Here is a 22,260-nt window from a genome sequence, read left to right as displayed (position 1 = left end):
GCCTTAATATCCCAAAATGAGTGACAGCCATGTCCGTGAGAACTTACCCCTCCCTACTACGTATATAATTCTGTCTGTTGTGTTCCCCTTGGATGACCTTCTGGTTGTACGGCCATCTTGAGATCGAACAACCTGTCACCTCAAAAATAATCCAGAGAGGGGAGTCTGTTCCAATCGTGCAGAACGGAATTATTTTACATCAGAGTGCATCAAGATCTCGTTTAAATGTCAGAGTTCTCGATGAAACCTGTTTCGCACAGCGAAAACAAAAATGAGGTCGTAGGACACTTTCCTCCAGGACCGTTGGATAGTTATCGAGAACACGCTTCCTTCGACTGGTTTCAGATGAAAGTGTTTTTAGATGGGGGAGAAGATGTAGTCAGATTCCAGCACAATATGTGGAAAACTATGGAGAAAGACTCGTTATTTGACCGTGTCAACGATTGGAAATTGAGTATGGACGAACGCAGGCGTGTAACAATGAAACGATGTAAGAGAATTGCGGAGTACAATTTTTTGACAGACGATGATATTATGGCAGCACCACTCTTGGTTCAGGCATTTGGTGACGCCTTAGGAATATACGACTGGAGTTTATCAACAAAATTCACTTTAAACACTACGGTAAGACGTGCTTTCTGAAAGTACATGTCCTGCACAAACATTTTCTTAAAGGGTATATATATTACATAAGAGTTCTTCCCCCACAAACTTCACAACATTTGCTTTAGTTAAGAATGTCAACCGCATCTCCCTGTAAGTAAAGTAGCATATTACATCTTTCCACCTCCCTACAAAAAATTTCAATGTAATGAAACAACGTTTATTTTCTCAATGCAGATGTTTGCTCGTCAAGTTAGAACATCAAGCACACACGAACACATCCAAGAGCTTGCAGATAAAGCTATGAGGTTTGAAGTATGTAAAAAAATCTTTCTAAACATTTTGAATTAAATAACTGTAAGTCAGAGAAGGTTGGCATGACATAGGATGTTATTGCTCTCACATTTTTTTCATAATGTTATGCTGATTATATCTGATTCTTGAGTTGGTCTTTAAAATGGCCTATGTTACTTCAGAATAACAATAACAATAATTGATGCAGTCATAATAGTGGAGCTTGCAGAGCGTAGCCCCATAATTATACAAAACAGTAGTAACCCCTCAAGCCAAAAAAAATTGGACGTACGACCGTACGACCATACAAGGTGCTACCTTTAAAATGTGTGGTCAACTGTACTGCAGGCACACCAATGCCACGGCTTTGTTCAGTAGTCCAGTGGTCAGTGTACTGGGCTCCAAGTTGGACGACCGAGGTTCTAGTCCTGGCTGGGACAAGGCATTGTGCCCTTGAGATGTGCGAGAAAAAAAAGTGCGAGTTCCGCTTTTAGGCTTGGCTAAATCTATATATTATACATGGGTGCATAATTAACAAATTGATTTCATTTTGCTGTTTGTCTGTTCAGTAGTAGCTTACAGACAACATCAAAATGTGGTAAGAACAAAAAAAGTGCTACACGAGATGCAGCAAAGTGGAGTCTATTTGTTTCATTTGATAAGCCTTTTTTTTTTAGTGGTGACGTCATCTTTGCATCTATCCTCCAATAGGTGATAAGTAAGAACTGATCAAAATATGTGTATTATTCAACTTATCCTGTGGTATACATTGGTTAATACAGTGATAGTAACTGACTTTGTTTACATTCCTCCTGTGTTCACAGGTCTTCGGTTGTTTTGCTCTGACTGAGTTAACACATGGAAGCAATACTAAGGGTGTTCAAACCACAGCTACTTACGATCCATCATCACAGGTTAGCCTCCTCAGTAAACAAATATTATTCCTAAACTCAGTAGCAGGAGGTAAATGTCCTCAATACTGCACCACTTGTGCTTCCAACAAAGAATCCATTTCACAAATTGTCTCTAGTTGTTACACTGTGACAAACCGATATCTATGTGGAAACCTGGCATCACATGTGGATTGAGTTTGTTGTTTACTTTGCTTTAGTCCTTTCTAAAGGATTTTCTCTGCATTCTCCAGTTTTCCTGACTCTGCAAAAACCACTACTCTAAAGTCTAACTTGACCAACAAAAAGTAGATGATAATGCTAAATATCATGGAGTATTTTATATTTATCAAGGCTCCAAGCTCAACCCTTTACAAAGTCACCATTTGGTGACCTAAAAATATTAGTGGTCAACAGAGATAAAATGTCAGTCACCTGTGAAAGACTTAACCTTTTGACCCCTGAAAGTGACTGGCATCTAATCCTTCCTCACAAAATCACCCCCAAATCACACATTAAGAACATGAGAATAAAGAAAATGATCATAAGAAGCTTAAGCTAAAGAACAAAACAGTGCAGAGAATATGCATGCTGATGTTGGGGTTGAAAGAGTTAAAAGGAGATTTTGTGCAGTTAGTGGTAATGTGATATTTTACACAAATGTTTACCTTAGTTTTCAACTGTATGCCACAAACACTAAGGTATAAAAAAGTTGGCGCTCACAACATGACAGCCAAACACAATTTTGCAAAATTGGTGACTCTTGTGACAAATTTAGTCTCTCAAAAAATTTTTTCCCTTTGGCAACCACAACAGTTGCAGCTTGGAGCACTTCTTTTTTTATATTTTCATATTAACTAAATGTGGTGCCATTCTTCTTTTTTCACATGTAGGAGTTTGTGATCCATACACCCAACTATGAAGCTACAAAGTGTTGGGTGGGCAACTTGGGTAGAACTGCAACCCATGCCATAGTCTATGCACAGCTTTACACCCCTGATGGAGTCTGCCACGGACTCCACTCATTTGTCATTCAAGTACGAAACACCACAGATCTCTTACCCATGCCTGGGGTGACTGTAGGAGATCTTGGAGAGAAACTGGGTCAAAATGGACTAGATAATGGGTAAATTAACCCTTGACTCTCACAAGTGATTAACATGTAACTTATCTCCCTATTATCCATACAATATCCAGCAAACGGTCATGACATTTTTCAAACTTATTTGGTAGAAAGTGTTGTCTTGATCTAGTGCAAGATTCTTTAACTAATTAACGAAGAATTGTGTAGCAGCTCAAGGAAAGAAATAATAATCAGATATTGGGAGTTAAAGGGTTGACAAGATCAGACCTTCATGACCTCCATGATGGTCATGCCAAAGTTGATAATTGCAGGCTGGTAACCTGTACCATCAGGGCATGCCTTCTTGCTCAAGAGGAGAGGGTCAGCATCCTTGATGGCATTTTGAAAGGGTAGGCCAAATCAAGTGTCTTATGAAGGAAGAGGTAGGGAGGGGGGGGGCTAGATCAGGTGCAAGACCAAAAATAGGAGGAGTTGGAATCTCTGTTCATTACTTGAATCGACCAATGTCAGAATAACTGATGTTAACATGCTTGTTTGATTTTAGGTTTGTGTCTTTTAACCATGTTCGTATTCCACGGGAACACTTGCTGAACAGAACAGCTGATGTGACACCTGCAGGGAAGTATGTTACACCATTTAAAGACCCAAACAAAAGATTTGGCGCTGCACTGGGTGCTTTGTCTGGTGGGCGAGTTGGGATAACAAGTATGGCAGTGATCAACTTGCGGCTGTGTATGTCTATTGCTATTAGGTAGAAGTATGCAGTTATCTGTCTAGTAATGCTTAGATCAACTAGATGTTAAAAAAATCAAAGGTCTGAGCATCATTTTAAAAGATATAATATGATGATGTTGAGTTGTTCTTACTGGGCATCTCCAGCCAGTACTTAGAATGTTGCAAATTAATTTAGCCTGAAATATAATATACATGAAGCTCATTTTTTAGGGTTGGGGTTGGCCCTTAAATAATTATGCCTGTACTTGTGGTATGTGATACAAAACCAAGGCAGATGTAGTGATTCACAGTTTGGTGAAGCTTATATCCTTCCAATTCTACCGCAGGTACTCTGCTGTTAGAAAACAGTTTGGTCCACCTGGAAAGGATGAAATTCCTGTGTTAGAATATCAAATGCAGGTTAGCGAAGGAAAGTGTATTTTCTGTTGGAAGATCACTTACTAAAAGTTTAGGTACTGTCTGATAGCTGACTAAACTTTGTGCAAAAATTTACAAAGTTCAGTTTTGTGATTATGCAGAATGCAACTTGTAAAAAACAATTTGCGGATTAGCAATGCAATCATGCTGTTCAGAAATTCTAGCATACCTGATACCATTAATCTACCCCTTTTTTTCATCCCCTCCCCCCCTCCTTCACTCCTCAACCAAGGTAGAGTTTTGTTTCCAAACATATAAGTAAAGAGTATTTCAACAGAAGTGTTCGAACTTTCTCACTGGAAAAGACATACACATGCTGTAGTATTACTACCAAATGTCTCCTCCCAGGCTACAGTTTTTGGTATTACTGGTAGATACATTTCATAAAACACAAAAACCCTCTTCCGCTAAATGAAGTCTAACTTTTACTTCTTCCCAGCAATGGAGACTGATTCCCAAGTTAGCAGCAACATATGCTTTAGCTTATTTTGCAAGGACCTTCTTTATGAATTTTGTTGAGCTACAAGTTGGTATGATGATGGGAGAATCAGGTGAAACACAAGTAAGTTAATATGAATCAAATTAGCTAAAAAACACCAAATGATTTGAAAAGAGAGGCCAAAAAAATTCATCAATAGTCTTAAAAGTAAATTAATTCCTCATCAAACCACAATTGCAACTACTACAATCCTTTCTTGATATGTCCTTGACAGACTCACAATCCACAGAACTACACATGAAAATACTTAAGAGAGTAAGTTTCAAAAGAAACTGTGGTGCTGCATTGGAGTTAATTTCATTGATTTTATCAACTGAGTTGATGATGTAAATTGGCCACCATATTGAGTTTCTTAAGTAGAGGTTTTGAGCATTAGCCTGCTGCCTTAAAATTATGTGGTTTAATCTTTTGCAACCTGAAACATAATTTGAATTCTCAATATTAATTTTTTGTACATTTCTGAGTGAAAAATTTGCTAATAACTTTGTATAAAACTTAAATTACAATTTCTATGAGCATATCACATGAAATGGTTGGAATAGGTTTGGGTAAATACTCCACAGAATTGTGAATAACATTCTCTTAGCTTATCACCCAATATAATTTTGACATATATGTTTCAGGCTGCTTTAGGACGTGAGATCCATGCCTTGTCATCTGCTAGCAAACCTCTGGCCAGTTGGATTGCACAAAGTACTATTCAGGAATGTCGTGAGGCCTGTGGTGGCCATGGTTACCTTGCAAGTGAGTTATTTAAGTGACATGATTTCCATCTAAATATGATATCCAAGGCTGTCACTAAGTTTTGAAGCTGCTGTTGCATTGGGCATACTTTCCCTGGTGGTGTAATATGTACCCAAATGTTACGTGACAGCATTAACATCTCCACCTGTAACATTCTGTTAGCTAAGTGGTAATGAATGTTACAGGTTAAGGCCCTCACTCACAGCCCCAACTGGTCTGCCTCCGGCCAGTTGGGATTTTTAAACTCTACGTAATCTATATAATTTGTACGTTGTTGATATACAATTTGTTTGTATTGGCCCTAAATAGCCCCATTGGGGGAGTGGTCAATTAAATGTTATAATTACCATAATTATAGGGAAGGCATCTCTGATAAGGTTAGGCTTTGTCCATAACTCTAGGTTGTACAAGCTGGACAATTTTAAATGCTACAAAATCTTGGATAGTTTGAGTCATTCATGCACAGAGAGGTTTGACTAGCTGTGTCTTTACAATTCTAAAAACAAGAATGACATTGCTATAATCCTGAGAGAAAAGTTTGCCATTTGGTGCACTACTTGTGAATTAGTTGCTTTTGCATATCAGTTATTTTCTTTCAGTCAACAGGTTAGGTGAATTAAGAAATGATAATGACCCCAACTGCACTTATGAAGGAGATAATAACATGCTTCTGTGGCAGACAAGTAGTTATCTCTTATCCCAGCTGGATGCTAAACAGAAAGGTAAACTGCAGTGAAATTTTCTTGAGTTATATCTCAGCCTTTTAACTCCTATGAGTAACCAAGAAAGAATTGTGTAAGAATGTCATAAGGATGTAAAACTGATTAAATTTGGAACACAGGTGAAACAAAACCTCACAATACGCATTGCTTTTATCCACAGGTTCCCATATTTCCAGTCCCCTTCACACAGCTGACTTCATAAATGACATTGAACAAATCATGACACATCAATTCCATGCAAGCACAGAGCAAGAATGTAGAAACCCTGATTGTAAGTAATGGTCTTGGTAATATTAGATTCTGTTAAGCATGGATTTTGGGAGAGAGAGGTTAATGACATGTAGTGCAGAATAACCTCTTTGGTAGATTGAGTGACTTAATAATGTTCTTAACCTTTTCACTGCTAAGAGTGATTAGCATCTAATTTCTCCCTACAATATCACTCCTGAATCACACATTAAGGTCATGAGAATAAAGGAAATGATCACCAACTAAAGAAGCTGTTGATCATTAAACAAATTCTCTTGGTCAGCACCTTAGGTAATGTATATAGAACAGTACAGAGAGTATGCATACTGATGTTATGGTGTAAAGGGTTGAAAAGTGATCATGATTTGTGTACAGGTAGACTTTGTTTATTTATCATTGGTCACCTGGAAAAAAGCCAGTCTCCCCTGAAGTAAACTACTAATTCAGCATTTTTTTTTTCCCTTGGCTAATAACTTTCTGAAAGCCGCCTCCATAGTAAAATACTCCTGTGTATTTTCCAAGAGGAGATTTGTTGATCACATCATTCAAATGATTTATTCCTGATCAGTTCTTGTTGGAGCATACCAATGGCTTGTTTGTTACCTATTAAAAGAGAGTGCCCAGAAGTTTAAGCAAGAGCTTACAAGTGGAAAGGTATCTCATTTGATGATTATGAGCGATTTTGCTGTTCTGTTTACAAGGTCTTTTTGCTTTTGTTCTGCTTGTGTGTTTGCTTCTTTTTTTCAGCAAGGATAAGACTCAAACTTATTCATTTGCAATAATTTTCAATTAAGCCTTATAAACTCGTCAGAAACATGAAGTTAACAATCTCTTTGTCTTTGTTTCATCAAAGGACTCCTTTGCAGCTAAGAATGACAGCCAAGTATTTTACTGTAGATCACTGGCACTTGCTTTCATTGAGGTAAGGTTTGTCTTCTGTTACATTTTACTATTTGTTAAACTTTTACATCCTAACATCGATATATATATTCTCCATACTGTTCTCTATACATTTCCTAAGGTGCTGACACAGAGAATTTCTTCAAAGATCAAAAGCTCAATTAGTTGGTGATCATTTCCTTTATTCTCATGACTTTGATGTGTGATTCAAGGGTGATATTGTAAGGAGAAATTAGATGCCAGTCATTCTTAGGGGTTTAAGGGTTAAGTAACTTATTATTCATTGTCAGCTTATACAATTTTAAAAGTTTTTAAATCGGGGGGGTGGGAATCTCAAGCAGTTTAGTTCTTATATTATAAGGTTATTTTGGATAATTGTGAACAGTATCCCACTGGTATGAAAACCTTGGATTATGGTGCCTCTTATGGTGTTCACCATAAACACTGTTTTCCTTTTTGGTAACAATGGCTAGCCAGCTAATTACTTTTCATTTCAGTGTACAATTTTGAAGAGATTCAAGGAAGCAATTTTCAATCAGGATGAAATTCCACAAGCTCTTAAACCAGTTCTTCTCAGACTTTGTTCCCTATATGGCTTGTCCTCTTTAGAGACACATCTCACTACTCTATACCAAGGTGAGGCTACCATAAAGAAAGCTAGGCTGCTGACTCTTTGTGCAAAGTTTTGTACTGTATAGTGATACTGCACTTAAGGGAACTTTTCTCCAGGATGTTGAAACTCTATTGAAAAGGGCTCTGAAGTGGAAATAAGGTATTCTTTGTTTATTTACTGTAGGTGGCTTTTGTTGCTCAGTGAATGATGCCAGAATTGTGAGAGCAGCCATACTTACTCTTTGTTGTGAGGTAAGCTATTTGCTTTTGTCAGCCTTCCCTGAAATGTGGCGGCAAACATTTTCCACATTATTCATTATATGTATGTCATGCTTAAATGGGGGTATCCTTAAAGCACAATGAGGCAAGGGAGAGTTTCGTAAAGGAATTGAGACTCTCTCTCTCCCTTCCATATTAGTATCTAAGATTTTTTAAAACTTGAGTCAAAAGGGTTTTCAAGCCTTGATCCAAGTCCAGAACCACTCATGATTCAGTGAACAAAGTTTGATACATGCAGTAAGATGTTAGATGCTTCCGTTTGCTTGGAAAAATGGTGAGATTTTTTTTTCCGTCCCTTTACAGAGAAGTGACTCTTGTTGTAGGAGACTTTGTTCCACAGCTTATAACCAGCATTAACTTCATTGTACACCGTGCATGTATCATAGTGTAAGTGGAATGAAACAAATGGTGCAATAGGATTTTGGGATAATTCAGGTATTTTTGTGTTTGTACTCAGTTGAAGAACGAAGCTGTAGCCCTGGTGGATGCCTTAGCCCCACCAGATTTTATTCTTAACTCACCCATTGGTCACAGTAATGGAAAGGTAGGTCATTTTGATCTTGACTAATTTTTATTTATTTACTTAAATACCACTCTTAGCAAAAGTGAGATGGTTGTGAAATTTAGTTGGAACTTCGGCCTACGAAAAGCGTCAGACCGTCTGGTCCGAGTTATTTTTACACCATTTGAAACTAATGATTCACTCTCTCTTCCCCAGGCTCATGAAAACTTGCATGCTGCGATTATGCAAAAACCAGAGAACAAGGAACGAATTTCATGGTGGAAGGAGTGTCGTCAACTTCCCATTATCAGAGATCGTAGCAAGTTATGATAGAAAACGCCGCCGGAAACATTTCTCACGGATGGTCTCTCCTCTTGATAAGAGAAAGTCAATGTCTAGTTAACGTGTTTTGTAGGAAGGAGTTTCAAGTTGAGGATTTTTAGGTGGTTTTATGCTTGCAGTTAATCACTTCAATGGGGTGACTTAAGGAGCCTCCTTATGTAACGCCCTGATTTCCTTCCAGTTAAACGTGACGTTCACGTCGTTTTCACTCAAAATTTAAACCGAGGAAAAGAAAGTTTCAGAGAAACTTATCAGAGATTAAATTGAAAGTGACTTAACTACTAAAATGCTCCTTCGGGTTGATACATTTGTATGTTATTCAATAGGTTATCAAAATGTTGAGTCGCCCTGTGTAAAAAACGATTTAACTGGTGCTGAAAACACTGCAAAAATGTTTCATGGTATACTATCGTAGGGTATGTTTTAAATTGTTTTCCTTAAACCTCCGAAAAGTTCGTTTAAGATTAGTGTGGTCGCTTGACTTTCTAATGAGGTTTGTGAGCTGGTCAATGCCCTTTAGACTTTATCTTCGTGAACTTAACATATGTAATCTTTTTTTGGTACCCTCAAAACCCTTCAAATCTGATGATCTGATTTGTATTTCTCCTTTCTGGCTGCCATTCATTTTCTTGTTAATTATTTAAGAGAAAATGTCAGTTTTTCAAGGGGAAATGAAATGTTGATCACTTCTGCGATACAAAGGGTCTAATAGTAATTGCAAGCTAGTTAAAAGTTTTACTGCGTATGAAAATAATTTGGGTTAAAACCCTTTAAAGCCTCCGTTCATGTCTGTTGAACGCCCTAAGTAAATTTACCAAATCGGAAGATTATTTATAAACTAGATTTGATAACGTTTTCCATATATAGTTTATTTATGTACCTTACTGAACTTTTCACGGACTACAAGGGTACACACGATTAAAGAAATGAGTCAGGAATCAAATCACTTCTTTCCGAGTGTTGGACGTATTTATGACTGGATAAGAAAGAGGTAAAATACTTGCTTTGACATGCAATCATAAAAAAGTCGAACAAACTTATCAACCCTTTTTACCCTAACATCATTATGTACAATTCCCCTACTGCTCTTCCTACATTTCATAACTTGCTGACAAGGAGAGTTTATAAAACAATCAAGAGCTTTTTTAAGTTGGTGATGTGTAATGTGTAATTTAGTGGTGGTATTGTGAGGAGAAATTAACTGCTAGTCATACCAAGGGGTCAAAGGGTCATGACAGATGACAACCTGTACCAGAAGCCTAAGGTGTGGTGTAGTGAAAGTGTACTTAGTGAGTAACGACCAACCATGGGGGCTACGCCCTATACAAAGAGGGAAGGCTACACAGACTAACAAGCTTTCCAAAAGTTCGGACTTCAAATAGGGCTTTTTTAAGGGCATTATCCCTACTCTTCTTCACCCTTGGAAGGCCACGTTCATGGCAAATGAAAGGGCAGTTCCACTTGCAAACGAACTTCCCGAAGCGCAGGAAAACGCAAGTGACCAGGTTACGATTGGTTTAAAACGTTTAAACCCCAACATACCTTACCGTATACATTTCCCAAGTTGCTAACAAGGAGAATGTCTTTAGCAATCAAGAGTTTCTCTAGTTGCTGATCATTTCCTTTGTTCTGGTGACCCTTGTAATTCAGGGGCGATAATTTAAGGAGAAATTTGTTGCCAGTCACTCTTAAGGGTCAAACGATTAAAAAGGATGGCGCGGCTAAAATGCAAAGTAAAGCTACACCAGTGACAAACATATCAATCATTAAGAATGCGTTAAATTCTGTATTTTATTGCTACGTCCTTGTTGGACAGAGTTATTTTCTCGCACAGCAGTACGCAAACATTGTTTTAATTATTAAATATCTATGATCAATAACATCAATCTAAGGAAGCATTAGGATAAGAGTAAAATAAAAGAAGATGTGCGATGAACTTTCTCAAACAGTTGTCACAATGAAAAGTTAACCCCAAGGATTGACGTGTAATTCGCCCTTTGACTTTGAATAAAACAATTACTGTTGATGAGAAGAATTCATACTTGGATCTTGAAATCTTACTGAAAATACTTTACGGCCGTTCGTATGACGTTATAGTCAGATACAGTTCAACGTTAGAGTGAAGCATAGCGCCTGAAAACAAGATTTATAGGGAGTATTGACAATCACGAATGCTTTGTCGCTTCCACGAAGATGCACTGAAAAATCGGAGAAAGCTTTGTTCATGATGGGTTTTCAAAAGTTTTATAGAAAAAACCTTACTGGCATTAACATTTGCTTACTTCAATAGAGCGAACGGCTTTCTTATAACCTAAACCACAATTGTTATCGAAAGTGTTTCTGCCCTACGTAAGGCAACATGCGAACTGGACACCTGTAAAAGTGCTTTCCAATACTCGCGCGTGTTTTATTATAAACAGGCTACACAACGTTTCTGTTAAATGATAACGATCTCAAGTGATTCCTAAAACGAGGACTCAAAACTGCAGTGTCCTTTGTGCGCTGCTGGTCTCGACTCAAAGCAAGTAATCATTTAAAAAAACACACGCCCACGAAGTTCAAATCTCTATATACAGCGGATCTATTTTTGCGGACGCAAGCGTAAATCTTGGTTTGAATATGATAGTTCAGTCTTCTTAAAAATTTTTATCACCATTTCGCATACAAACAAAGAAAAAACAGATTTTGGAGTGACAGATCATTATGGTATAATATAATATATGTTCCACTATTCTAGCCTAAAACGTAACACTATTTTCATTATCTAATCTACAGAAACAATTTGAGCAATGAGATATTGTAGATTGTTTGTATTAAAAATGTGTCCACTTTCTTGAAGTAAGAATTTTTGCCATAAAATTGATCGTATGCGATGAAAATTTATAGACTTCTTTGATATTGATTTTTTTGTTATGAGTTATAAATCAGCAGAATATTTGCAGTCGATAGTCGCTTTGATAAACAAGCAGTCTTCTTTGACGTAACTCGTAGATTCCAAGCCTCGATGAGAAACGAATTGTGGGTAACCGAAGCCGAGTGTGGCACCATTCTTACCAGGTCTCTGAAAGCTCTTCCAGTTAGGATCCGGGCTAAACGATTGGCTAATATTTCTTTGGCCCCTGGTAGAGTCCCTGTTTTGATCCAAAAGCGACAAAGTGATTTCGCCCTCAAACGGCCACTTCAAGAGCGTGTCGTATTCTCCCGGGAGAAGACGGACATAGAGTGAAAGATGCGACCCTTCCCCGCTACCATTTCCGTACGGGAACACCACGATTTTGAACTTGTACCCATAAGGACTTGTGTAAAAAGGAGGGCTGTGCAACTCTACGTTTGTTTTGTGCTTGGCGTCCTCAAATTTGTTCCAAAAGTCGTCGATCCTCCAATAGAGTTTACTATCAGTGAAAGGCTTACAATGTTTGACAATTTCGCGCAATTGGTCAATTTCCTTTCTTTGATCAAGAGCAAGCTGTGAAACGAGCTCAAGATGTTTTTTCATGCCGTCTTCTAGATGCTGTGTGAGGCTTCGTTGTGGACACTGAAAGAAAAAAAACATATAAATTAGATATGTTTTTTTCCGTCTCTGTGAGGTTGGATTCCCCACCCGACACAAGACACACAATTGACAAAGGTATAAGAAGTTAGGTCGAGACAATCTGAGTGGATATCGAATGCGAATGAGTTCTTTAGTATCTCGAGAGATAAGTCAATACTTACTTGATGTTGACAGCCAACATGCTTAAAAGGACAATGAATGAGATTTGAGCGACATTCGTGGGTAAGATGGCGATCCACCTTGGATAAAACGGTGAACAATTGATTAGGATACTTCATAAAATTCACAGTGTTAAGAGACTTTTATTCAATAGTACAATTAAGAAAGCAACAGGTCAACTAGTACATCATTAACCCTTGTTAATATCAATTCCCCTCTCTGTCGATCTTCAAAATATTTCTTATAATTGTAGTTCGGATAATCTAGTGTTAAATAAAAAAGTATCCCTTTTGATACATTTCTTTCTTCTCATCACATCCCTGGTTGATAATGTATTGATATCGTAAGGAGAGAGTACTTAATGGTCACCTCTGGGCGTGAGAGGGCTAGCCATTGCAACTGATTATGCATTTGAACTTCCATTTGAGGAACACTTAGAACTAGGACCCTGCACAGAGGGGTTCACAGATACAAAGGCTCTAGGAGCCTTTTTTCAGTTTGGGCCACATGTTGTGTCCCTTGAACCAAGGTGTCTCGAATTAGTGGGAAGTAAACAGCGTTGGTCTAAAACGTTACGTTGTCTTCTCTCGGAATGGATATAATAGGAACTGAGTGGTTCCTACAGGTACATGGAGTGGTTAGTCCGCAGTTCTCACCTCTTCTCGTGGAATCTGTGACACACCACAACTATTTGGGCAACTCAAGGGGAAGTGAGGACACACTTGAAGATGGCTCTGTTGGGAAAGACACAAGATAACCTTGATGTATCATAAACAGAAATTTCAACTAGCCAAACATAGATAAGTTGTTAGAATATTTAGCAACTGGTGGTTAAAAAAAGGCCAAAACATTGCTAGGACGACATCCTCGTTTAATTATGATCGTATAACAACTTTCCCATTACAGAGGATCAATCGGTGTTCCGCGTAAAAATCAGACTATGGGAGGAAATCTAGAACATGGATATCTGGCTGATTCTAGAAGGACCCTTGTCACATAAGAAATTGAACTACTGTACAGTCTTCTAGATCACAATAGAGTTCTCTATAGCTCAGAGGTGGTGCATCAGACCACGAAATCCGAAAGACTGACGTTCGATTCCTCGAAGGGGTCTCAGAGATTAAAAGTCATAATTTACCATCGTACAGCAACAAAGACAACTATAACCAAAGGAAAGTTGACATATCACTTTTGGCGAGATGATATGATGAATATGTGTATGAATAATATCAAATAGGGCTACCTACCTGCATGTCTTCAAACTTGACTTGCGCACGACAATACTGACATTTGGTCAATCTCCTCGGACACTCCTCTGACATGTGACTCGTGATTTGACCACGTGATATTCTCTGACCACAAGTGCATGTAAAAATGTCAGATTCTCTTTCGATGTCGATTTGGCTCGTTGTGCGAGACCTGCTTCGTTCTGACCCACGGTAGACCACCTCGCTTGGGATCTCCTCGCGACCGACGTAATTGAGGAAAGCTGGAAACGAGGCAGAGCGCATGGGTGCAGGGGGACTGGAATTCAGGGCTTCTTGCGAGGTGCTGTTGCTTCGATTACCGCTGCGCAGGCCACGTGGATCGAAGCGCACTGAGTGCGGCATGCTCTGTCGTTTGCCTCCTCTTGTTATTCCTGGTTCTTCAGTTTGGGAATCAGAGCGTCGACAACGTCTTAAGTGTTCCTTAAATGAAAGTAAGTTGCTTTGTCAAAATAATAATGCTAAAATTTGCATACATGTTTAGATAACGGCACACGGCTTTTTACAATTTTTCTGGAAAAGAAAACGCAAGCTACTTGAAGCGCGGGAAAATACGAGTGACCAAGTCGCAATAGATCATCGTTTTGTATCTGATTGATTGAGAGAAACGTGCGGCTTTTTTTTGGACAAATCAAAGACGAGAAGTAATACCAACCTGTTTGTCTTTGAAGACGATTTCTACAGAGCAGTTTTCGCAGTAGACCCATCGGTGTAAGCAATCATTTCTCAAGTGATGCGGCATTTCGTGTCGTTTTAGTCGGACCCCACATCCATTACTGCATGTCACTATCTCCTGGTCCGGGTTCCGACGGGCGGCAGGACAGTTATGGCTCTAAGGGAATAAGTGGTTTTAATACATTTGCACCCAAGGTCTTAAGGTTGAGTGGAGAGGGGGGGAGATCCATGGTTGGAGAGGAGGGGAGATCCATGGTTGGAGAGGAGGGGCGCCAGGGTTGCCCAGGAGGCTCTAAAGAGGCATAATGGAAAGAGGTATGAGAGATGAAGGCCGCTGCTGACAAGAAAAACTAATCGAACATAAAACATCTATTTTCCCACACATAGAGAAATGGCGAAATGCACGCGCACCCCAAGGAACGCGGTTAGAAGCATGGAATTTATTAGATATGGTGGGCTCACCTTATCTACGGTATTGCAGAACAGCTACGAGACACAACACTTACCTGTAGATTCTCAAACGTTGTTTCCTTTTTACAGCGGGGACACTTAACCCATCTCTTTATACAATCTTTTTTCACATGTTCGGTGATCTTCCTCCGCTGAATTTTCTGACCACAACCCGCAATGCAATCTACTTGCGCGTACTTGCAATTGGCCATGTGATCCTACATCACGACAGAAAATGGTAACGCAATCTTAACTAGTGTTGGTCTAAAGCTGATTCACCCGTCTTCGTAGCGAGAACAGTTACGTCACAAGTAGAAACTGCACCAAAATATTGAATTAAAAAAAGACAAAAGCGGTTTTAATTTAGGGAATATTACCTCAAGTTTCTTTAACTGTCCCTTCCACTTACAGCCAAGTTGATAGTGGTCACACACAACATTCAGTGAAAATATCATCTGATTCGTCACATCATCTGCGTAAATCTGTCACGCAATGGGCATAAATAGCAACAGTTAGATCATAGAAACGGAAATGTTCGTAACATAGGGTTCTTAAAATGCATTTTTATTACATGATGTGTTTCGAATAAAACTGTTGTTTAAGCCTACGTGACAAATACCTCATTGCAAAGCAACACGGGTGGTAACGCCTAAATGGTCCAGTCGTTACGAGGTCATGATCAATTTTCACTTTTTTTATCTATAGGTGTTAGATCCGAATTTACTCCATTTAATCCCTCGCTTATGATAGGATAACAAAAAGCACAATAACTTTTGACTTGTACGCGACTGTATTTAAAGTGGGTGTCTCGTGTAAATTCTGCGCCGGCGGTTTCACGTCATCCCACAAATGTGCCTCCGGAGATAAATGCCACAAAAGAATAAGGAAGCCGTGAAATGGCGTGGGAATAAAAACAGCATCCTTGAAATTTGTATAAAATTTGTCTTTATGATTATACTTAGTGGCGCTAACCTTTGAACTAAATTCCTCATTTGCATTTCTCTTGTTTTCTGTATTTGCACCGAAATGTATTTAAACAGTTGGCGCGGCGGTAAAAGAGTTCTTTAAACACTGGAATTATCACTGGTGGAAATTCTGGCGTCTATTGTTGTTCGCAAATTCTGCGCTTTATGATCGTGTTTTCACCGCGTGAGTGTACTATTTTGGAACAAAAAAAAACACGCGCAATTGAAAAGCCCTTAGTGAAACAGACACAGTGTCTAGCTGTGAATGTTCCAACAGAGTTTTTCCTTTAAGTTTCTTATTGCTTTAAGCTAGGCGGTGTAGTCTATTGAAAAAGGTTACTAATTGCCTTCCCTCGTCGCCGCACTCAATTCTAGCATTTAAACGCGCGATGGATGAGCGCCAGGAACTCTTTTGTTGAAGATGTAGCGAAGAGGTTCAAGTTGATGTATCACCAACAAACAAAATTCTTACCTGAGATAAATCGATACTTGAACTGTCCACGGGACATCTCAGTCGGGCTGCTTGCCTAGAAGGTGGATCAATCCAAATGTAAAGTCGCGGCATTTCAATTGCTTTGCCGGCAGAATAGAAAAATAAGCAATTCGTTTGCAATTATCGGCGAGAATTTGTCGATTTGTTGAACCGCTTTAGCAAACAACCGTATCACTAGACGCGGTAATATGGAATTGACAGCTCATTTCAATCGCGTCGAAACTGAGCTACTAAAATGGGTATCATTTTCCACTTGACAAAAGGAAATTGGGCGTCACCACTAATTATGAATACTTAAAATACAAGAAGAAAAGCGCAATACTTTTCCTCGTGAACAGAATGAGCGTACTAATGGGCTTACTTGCTGCCGCAAGGTCTCATTGTATGCAACGTGATACGCGAGCGACCGCAACAAAGGGCAACAAAAATTAAGTTTGACAATTCTTTTCCGCGAGAATGTTAGCACTTCCGTGGAAAACGTTGACAATATGTCATAGTATGAATGTTAAAGTTGAAAACTGAAAAGGAGAAAAGGGAGATAAACAAGGAAAAGCGGAAAAAAGAGTGGCCTAGTATATGTTTTTTCGATCTGAAATATGTTCAATCGCGACAATATTCAAAGGTTTAATGCAACCGCGAAAGGCTTCTTTTAATAATTCTTGCTAATCACTTTAAGAAGGGCCAGTTTGCGTAAATTACCATATCTGGTATCACTAACCAAATGGCATAACAAAAAGATGAGTGGAAAATATATTTTTAGCCATTACAAATATTACGATCCCTCAAGCCCTTGTGTCTTATGCATAATTTATCCGGCCCGGACAGCATAATGTTACGGTACTAAATGGCAAACATCAGCGTTGACAATATTGGGGCTAAATTACTTTATCGCGATCCTAAATATTGAACACCGATTTGAAATTTCTTCTTTCAAGGCATAGTGAAAAACAATGAGGATTTTAATAAGTTGTTTGCTGACTCTTTAGCAAACAACTACAGAAGTTAAATTCCTTTTCTGTATAAACAATTTTTTTCTTCTTGAATGACCTCACTACTACAACCTACCGCATTTTTACCCTAATCCAACCATCGACAGGAAAGATACGTCGCGATCAAATTTGGTAAGACTGGATACGTCCACTTTTCATGCAAATGACATTATTTGTGAAAAGAGCACTTGAGTTGGCACCATCAAAAAGTAAACTATTGAGTAAACAGAACTGTATCTGATCAAAGCGAAGCAAAAATTTTGCTCGTTATGCCCTGCTTGATTGTTCTTCTTAAAAGCCCAGTTTTTCAGGCATAACAATAGATCACGCAACGAAAAAACCAAGGTCACAGCACTCACGACCCGGATAAATTGATAATGCAGTTTCGCGATATGATTTCTCACGCAACATGAGATACCGTGGAACTGAGGCACGCAAAGAAAAAATTTCAATTTCGGTGCGTTTTTGTTGTTTACTTCCAGGCATTAGTTCGTTTACTCAGTAAAAACGCTTGTGTGCGTTGAATATTGTGTTGAGTTTCTGGACATGACGTTCATAGACTGGAAGAAAGAATTGGTGTTGACTCAACCATTAGTTCTGCAGAGAATTCTGTCAAAGCAATATTGCAAACAACACCACAAATTGTAAACTTGTCACGAGTCCAGTCATTTTATGTCAGTTTCACTCATTGTCACGCAACTGTTTCCGAGCAATACTTAGCTATGAAGATCAACACCTCAATAAAATATGAAAAAAATTGTATTTCTTTCGGCAAACACTCCAGAGAATTGATGCTTTCTTGCCACTAATTAAAATTTACCTTTTAATTTAGGAAAGGACGTGAAATGCCTCATGGATGCAAGATATTATTGTCTTCTTCCGCCCGAACGGAGAGAATTCAATCTTTTATGTACAATATTCCTTGGCTCAAAAACCACAATTCCTAAGAGCGGCTGGTGTAATTTACATGTAATTGTCATCGTTGCTGTTACTGATCTCAATACTCTTTTTATCTCCATCTCACGATTGCGTAATTTGACTGAAGCTGCCTATCGACCGAAAATAAAAGTCTAGCTCACTTTTTGAATTGATCAGGAAAGCTTAATGGTTGGTTTGATTTTGGGTTCCAATTACCGAGATCGGCAAGATGGAATTTCCGCGTCAAGGAAAGAAACACGTAATTTCCTGGGCAGGAGTTTGATACAAATCACACCTTCGAAGACACATTGCAAATTTCTAATCCGAACTTGATGAAAATAGAAAAATTGCCAACAGACCAACTGAGTGGAATGTAAACTATGGAGTAAAATTGATTCATAAAGATAAACATCTCTCGACTTTTTTTTGTTTACGACAGGCTCAATAGCTCGAAAGGAAATTCTTCTTAATTGTAAGAAGCACCATAACAACATATACTGTTTACATTGTCAGAAAAATATATTCGTTATTCGAAAGTTCCTCAACCTCTGTTCATTGTAAACTAGACAGGATCAATCCTACCGCGTACAAAATTTTGTGAGACAGTCCTTCCCGTGATCCGTCCCAAACACAACCAAAATTCTACTTTTTCCCAGAATGCTTCATGAAAGACAACTACGTTGTTGCTTTGATGTCAAAAATATTCCAGAAACATACGACTATTTACAAAACTTTGAAACAATTATGGATATTTAGGACAATATACAGAATCGTGGGAAAATTCAAATTAGCTCGAAATGAATGAAACTAAAAGCCTTTCGAGATCACCTAAATGAACAAAACAAACGCCACCGTTACAAATCAGGTTGCCAACTATTCCCTAGTACACCTAAGGACTTTTGAAGGAAAAAATCGCTAATTTTTGGTTCCTGTTTCGAAATACTCTACACAATGAGTGTTTACGATTTAATCTTCTGTGCTGAATAGGCCCTTTGTATATCGATCGCAGCTGAGAGACTTCAACTTCGCCGACGATCAGTGTCAGAATTGGTTCAAAAAGCCAAATATCACCGAGATAAATTTATACTAACAACGTTGTAATTTTTGCGATCATATACCAGCTAAAAAATAAAAGATAGTGCGAACGCAATTGGAAAAAACAAGCTTGCAGGTTTTAATAGAAACCCCCACTGTGAATACCGAGTGTCATGAAATTGCTTGTAAAAATATTTGCACATTCTATCAAATTTTTATTCAAAAATTCGGTTCACGCGTAATACATAATTCGCCAAACAATGCAACAGAAGACCCGACAGAAGGGAGCATTAATCTTTGCAACAACGAATTAGTTGAGATTTAGCCGATCGTCCATATAAATCCCAGAAGTCGTCGAGAAATAAATTCTCTTCTGTCACTTTACTGGTTTCACAAGATCTCATCTCAAGTGCGAATTGAAATCCACCAGATTTCTTTCTCTCAAAAGAAGTTAACCAGCTTAAGATTATAAGTTTACAATATCAATCTACAAACGATCAAGAGGAACAACAATACAGTAGCTTACCTCGTGTTACTGAAGGCTCCATTAAGACAAGAATCGCAAAATCTGTGTCCACAAACGGACACTTGAACGGCGTTTCGAACTGGAAGATGACATATGCGGCATAATAAATTTTCTCTCACCGCCGGGACAAAATACGCGCGGTACCCCGGCATAGTCTTGAAGAAGATCCTCTTATACTTTCACTGCAAGGAGAATAGAGTTGTTGCTCTCATCTGTTCCAATGCTACCTGCTCACATCACGGCTGTACTTTGTGACTGACCTGCGAGAAGTTTTTGTTGTTTGAATACATTTTGCTTACATGTCTTGACTGGGCATGCTCAGAACAATAGCGTCACATCAAAAACGTGACAGAGCTGGGGTGTAATATTTACATGACAGGCTATTTGGGATAAAACTATGTTTCCGGTTGGGATTAATGTCCCTTTAAGATAAATAAAATTTTTTGTGTACACACATGTGGGTGCTTTTACGACGAACATTTCTGGACATTTCTGCGTTGTTTGAAGGGCTTTGAATCGTCTACGGAAACTAGAAAGCTCAAAATAATTTGTCATTGTCAACACGAAACCATTAAGTCTTCAGTAAACACAAAGAAAGCGTGTTTCTATGCTAAATTTTATATATCTGTCACTCCAGAGGGAAGAATGTTCATTATACTTTCTGCTAAACATCCATTAACTATTGTCATGCGTCTCTCATCAAAAGCATCGTTCTTCTGGTGAAGAAAAAACACCTGTTCATTGTAAAATATTGAATAAAGAGCTCGTGGTGTTAACGAGGAAACCACAGTGATCATAAAACAATGCACCGGTTCTTGGTTTAGATATCCTGCGTAATTTTCACTCCACCGCAAGTTGTTGTTGTTTAGATGTCCGGAAACAATTCGAGCGGGCACCTCCTAGACTTACCTCAAGTAGTCATCGACGAATTTGGACGAATTCGATGTATATCCGCTGTTGAGTTGACAAAAATTGGGAAATATTTCAACATTCCATTGAGTCCTCGACTTTGTCTAATAAATTCTCCGCTATGAATCATTTCCGAGCAATGTTGCTTGCGTTCAAAAATTTCGAACTGATTTTGTCAGAAAAGCACATAATGACAAATATTGGATGAGAAACTTGAAGCTTTGTTCTCATAAGAATTAGACAATTTTCAATCAAGCATATGTCATTTTGAAGAAAATAAACCCGATTTCCTGATTAAAATCTTAAATATGACATTTTCCCTTTTGTGAAATGAGCAATACAATTTTTCCATCAACAAATTTTGGTTTGATGACGCAAGTGTAAATGCAATTTTTTAATATCCTTAAATTAATTTGTCACTTGATACAAAACTTGTGGCTTTTAGCAAGATAAAGCACATTAGACAATGTGCTGAGTTATGGTGGCGAAAAAATAAGTTGCGCAATTTTCTAGCAAGCTTTTTTTTATCCAGGTACTGTTTACAGAAGAGAAAAATAGAGCAAAAACTGTTTTTTTTTTGGCTTTTTAAACTGGGGTAGTTATGCTCCATCTTTTGACCTGTAATCATAAGAATTTGGAATTTTTACAATCTCCCTCTCGTTTCAAACGCGCGTTTTTTTGTTTTTTTTTTTCTCCCTGTCGCACTTTCCGTATGGGTCTAGATAAAGTGTTTAACACCAATTTGCAGCTAAATAATGCAGAAGGAATGAAGAGGAACATTTAAAACTTTAAAAGGAAAATCCCTTATTTACCATGGACCTGCCTGGAATAAACTGATCCTATCCACTGTCACTCTAACTGGTCTTTTCAGCAATTTTCTTTTCAAATGACAAAAGACGCACAATGGTAAGGTACCACTGATCACATGTTATCCTTTCACTACTTTTTTGTTTTTGTGCAGCCCGAATTTTTCTACCAGTAAAAATAAAAAACAAAATAGCGAACTTTTGTACTTTACCCTGTCAGAAGCCCATCGATTGGGCTCCTGACCGAGCCGGTTCAATCACTCTGCCTAAACAAACGAACATACCAAACGCTCGTGATCGCTATGGCGAACACGTTATCTTGTAGATGTGTTGTTAAATTCCAGAACATTGTCCAGCAAATGCACCCTCATGCACGTCATATGTCGAACTAATGTCTTCCCAAACTTCATGTCAAAACAGCGCGACTTCCCCATGCGCAAGTGACGTGACATGTATAATCAGTTATCTTAACCTAGCGTGCATGGCAGGTGGCCATGAAGTGCGCTGCTCGCCTTTATTTTGACTATTTTCATCGAGCACCCAGCAAAACTAGTGTAAACTAATCTTGTGTATTAAAGGCTTAATATTCTCAAAATAGTCTCTAAACACTGTTAAAAATGATTTAAGGCACTAGAACCGCCCCCT

General features: G+C 38.4%; 2 protein-coding genes across 4 annotated transcripts; one reads left to right on the top strand and one right to left on the bottom strand.

Moving 5' to 3' along the window:
* Positions 1 to 66: 66 nt before the first annotated feature.
* On the top strand, positions 67 to 9,815 carry LOC113684416 (peroxisomal acyl-coenzyme A oxidase 3). The gene is made up of 16 exons (XM_027201789.2): positions 67 to 624; positions 841 to 918; positions 1,722 to 1,811; positions 2,681 to 2,913; positions 3,416 to 3,622; positions 3,933 to 4,005; positions 4,463 to 4,585; positions 5,146 to 5,266; positions 5,866 to 5,988; positions 6,149 to 6,259; positions 6,806 to 6,891; positions 7,091 to 7,159; positions 7,635 to 7,773; positions 7,934 to 8,001; positions 8,486 to 8,572; positions 8,747 to 9,815. The coding sequence occupies exons 1-16, from the start codon at positions 226 to 228 to the stop codon at positions 8,858 to 8,860; spliced, it is 2,121 nt and encodes a 706-aa protein (XP_027057590.2). The 5' UTR covers positions 67 to 225; the 3' UTR covers positions 8,861 to 9,815.
* Positions 9,816 to 10,645: 830 nt separating this feature from the next.
* LOC113684425 (TNF receptor-associated factor 4) lies at positions 10,646 to 21,741 on the bottom strand. Of its 3 annotated transcripts, XM_089190646.1 has the most exons (11): positions 21,622 to 21,737; positions 20,810 to 20,854; positions 19,901 to 20,160; positions 16,412 to 16,466; positions 15,352 to 15,456; positions 15,031 to 15,192; positions 14,505 to 14,681; positions 13,832 to 14,272; positions 13,241 to 13,318; positions 12,587 to 12,664; positions 10,646 to 12,407 (listed from the first exon to the last, which is right to left on the bottom strand). In XM_089190646.1, the coding sequence occupies exons 3-11, from the start codon at positions 20,050 to 20,052 to the stop codon at positions 11,790 to 11,792; spliced, it is 1,866 nt and encodes a 621-aa protein (XP_089046772.1). In that variant the 5' UTR covers positions 20,053 to 20,160; positions 20,810 to 20,854; positions 21,622 to 21,737; the 3' UTR covers positions 10,646 to 11,789. The 3 variants fall into 3 exon arrangements, with proteins under 3 accessions (XP_089046772.1, XP_027057604.2, XP_027057612.2); XM_027201803.2 differs by lacking the exon at positions 20,810 to 20,854 and having other exon boundaries at positions 21,622 to 21,741; XM_027201811.2 differs by lacking the exons at positions 19,901 to 20,160; positions 20,810 to 20,854; positions 21,622 to 21,737 and adding an exon at positions 17,498 to 17,593.
* Between the last annotated feature and the right edge of the window lie 519 nt (positions 21,742 to 22,260).

Source organism: Pocillopora damicornis, chromosome 12, assembly GCF_964200805.1.
Source record: "Pocillopora damicornis chromosome 12, jaPocDami1.2, whole genome shotgun sequence".
Taxonomy (NCBI): domain Eukaryota; kingdom Metazoa; phylum Cnidaria; class Anthozoa; order Scleractinia; family Pocilloporidae; genus Pocillopora; species Pocillopora damicornis.
Note: the sequence above shows the minus strand (reverse complement) of the source record. Positions and strands in the feature narration are given on the sequence as shown.